The sequence below is a fragment of the Anneissia japonica genome, unplaced genomic scaffold, assembly GCF_011630105.1.
Source record: "Anneissia japonica isolate Jap-2015-1 unplaced genomic scaffold, ASM1163010v1 scaffold287727_len1644234_cov201, whole genome shotgun sequence".
In the NCBI taxonomy this organism is placed as follows: Eukaryota; Metazoa; Echinodermata; class Crinoidea; order Comatulida; family Comatulidae; genus Anneissia; species Anneissia japonica.
Window position 1 is genome coordinate 1,535,628 of NW_022713615.1, and position 2,316 is coordinate 1,537,943.

The window sequence follows — 2,316 nt, forward strand, 5'->3', positions numbered from 1 at the left end:
CATTTACCACTGTGCCATGGACAGAATTATAATTCACCAGCTGTATATGTTGAAATGACTTTGTCACATGACTGTCTTTTTACTTTATTACACTTTTTGCTTACATAACACAATATGCTAAAGTAGCCCATATGCTAAAGTAGCCCATACTTAATTGCAACCCAAGCTAAAAATCACACAAAAGAAAAGACACCTAGATTTAATTCTAATGGGATCCATATAAAAGAGAGATAAGAATAAAAGGCATGGGAATTGTAAAAGGACCAAAAAAGGTACAAGTAATAAATTTTATATATTTTCAAATATCTTATTATTTTTTGCCAATGTTTATTTCACAACTAATTAATCCTTATGTTCCTAAGAGGTCTTTCTTAAATATTCCATTAATTTTTTTGCAGAGATGCATCAGGATTTATGAATGGTTCCAATTTTTTTGTTTTATTGATAATAACTGACGGTATCATCTCGGACATGGATTTTACTAAAGTTGCTGTTATCAATGTAAGTACAGTATGGATTATAAATCTTGCCAATTCCACTTCTTACAGCGCTTTCTATGCTGCTGCACCATCCCTATAGAATGAACTACCTCATGAAGTTTGTCATTCTCCAACCTTGAAACAGTTCAAACTGCTCTCAAACCTCACCTTTTTCATTCATCTTTTCTCTAATAGCGTTATGAGACCCTCTGTGTAAGAGCGATTAATAAATATTTAAATTTTTATTATTATTATTAATATTATGATTATAAATAATTTTGGTGAAGTTATTATTTCAGCATTTTAATATTATTATTATCATTATTATATTACTGTATTACTATTATTATTTATTATTTTTATTATTATTATTATTATTATTATTATTAGTTGATTATATATAATAAATTATTATTTTATCTGTAGGCTAGCAAACTACCAATGGCTATCATTATCGTGGGAGTTGGTAATGCTGATTTTTCAGGTGTGTATTACCAGTGTCTGTGTTGCATGTTTCTCTAGAATAAGTTAAAATTGATATTTTCGCTCTAAAAGTGTTTATGATCTTCAAATTAAAGCAATATATCCCTAATATCATATTTGCTAGTCCAGAAAATGAGTTTACCTCCAAATTATAATAAAATACATTTTAAAAATGTGTGAAATGCTTACCTCTAGGAAGCTGAATTGAATTTTATTTTCGGAAATTAAATCTCTGCTTATTAACAGTGACCCCGTACTATGTAAGTAGCCCATACTTAATTGCAACCCAAGCTAAAAATCACACAAAAGAAAAGACACCTAGGTTTAATTCTAATGGGATCCATATAAAAGAGAGATAAGAATAAAAGGCATGGGAATTGTAAAAGGACCAAAAAAGGTACAAGTAATAAATTTTATATATTTTCAAATATCTTATTATTTTTTGCCAATGTTTATTTCACAACTAATTAATCCTTATATTCCTAAGAGGTCTCTGAGATCTAGTTCAGAGTCTACTTGCTCATTCTATTCGTCCGTCAACAAAGCATTATGGGCTTCTGTCTTTCTTTTGAATGCTTTGCCTATTACTATCCAACGGGCAACCTCCATTGTTGATTTTAAGGCAACTTTAAAAACACACCTTTTTAACCTGTACTTTCCATAAATTTTTTACTTCAGGCATTTTCAGTTTATTGTTAAGCACATTGAGGCTTTAGCATATTGTGTTATGTAAGCCAAAATTGTTATTATTATTATTATTATTATTAAATAGCTGTTTAGGAGCTATATTGAAGCATATTAAAATTTTGATATTTGTCATTTCCTCAGCCATGGAAGAGCTGGATTCTGATGACAGTCTCTTAAGTCATGGAAGCATAGTGGCAGACCACGATATTGTTCAGGTCAGTCTCAGCCCCTGCTTGGTCATACTACTACTACTACTATTGGTCTTGGTATCTCACGACCAATAAGCCACATAGTTTAATTTGCACATACCCGTGTCGAAGGTCAATTGACATTAACAGTATGTGTGTTAAATGTTTATGTCGATTGACCTTCGAATCGGCTATGTACAGTTTAAACAACAAAGTGACAAATGTAGTCAATATTATATTGGATCTTATTTTATGTTATATTGTATTACATTCTATTGTATTGTGTGAAGATTAAAAAGATTCATTATCTCACAGTATGCAGCATTGATTTATTTATAAAAATGTTGGAACATTGATTGATCGATTGATTGATTGATACTGATCAATTGTTTTGAATGATAGATTAATTTTTGTATTTATTGACTGACTTGTGAAGCTCTTTAATTTATCAAAAACTTTTGTATGCCCTTATATAGTAT

The 2,316-nt window shown here is 29.8% G+C and overlaps 1 protein-coding gene across 3 annotated transcripts in view; it reads left to right on the plus strand.

Moving 5' to 3' along the window:
• LOC117108593 (copine-8-like) overlaps positions 1–2,316 on the plus strand; it is an 18,086-nt gene that overhangs the window by 12,141 nt on the left and 3,629 nt on the right. For all 3 annotated transcript variants that reach the window (XR_004445386.1, XM_033250670.1, XM_033250671.1), the window contains exons 14-16: positions 399–501; positions 906–963; positions 1,791–1,864. Coding sequence is in view for 2 of the 3 variants with exons in the window: in XM_033250670.1 (XP_033106561.1) it covers positions 399–501; positions 906–963; positions 1,791–1,864 (235 nt within the window). In the remaining variant the exon portion in view is untranslated. The remainder of the gene's footprint in view (positions 1–398; positions 502–905; positions 964–1,790; positions 1,865–2,316) is intronic.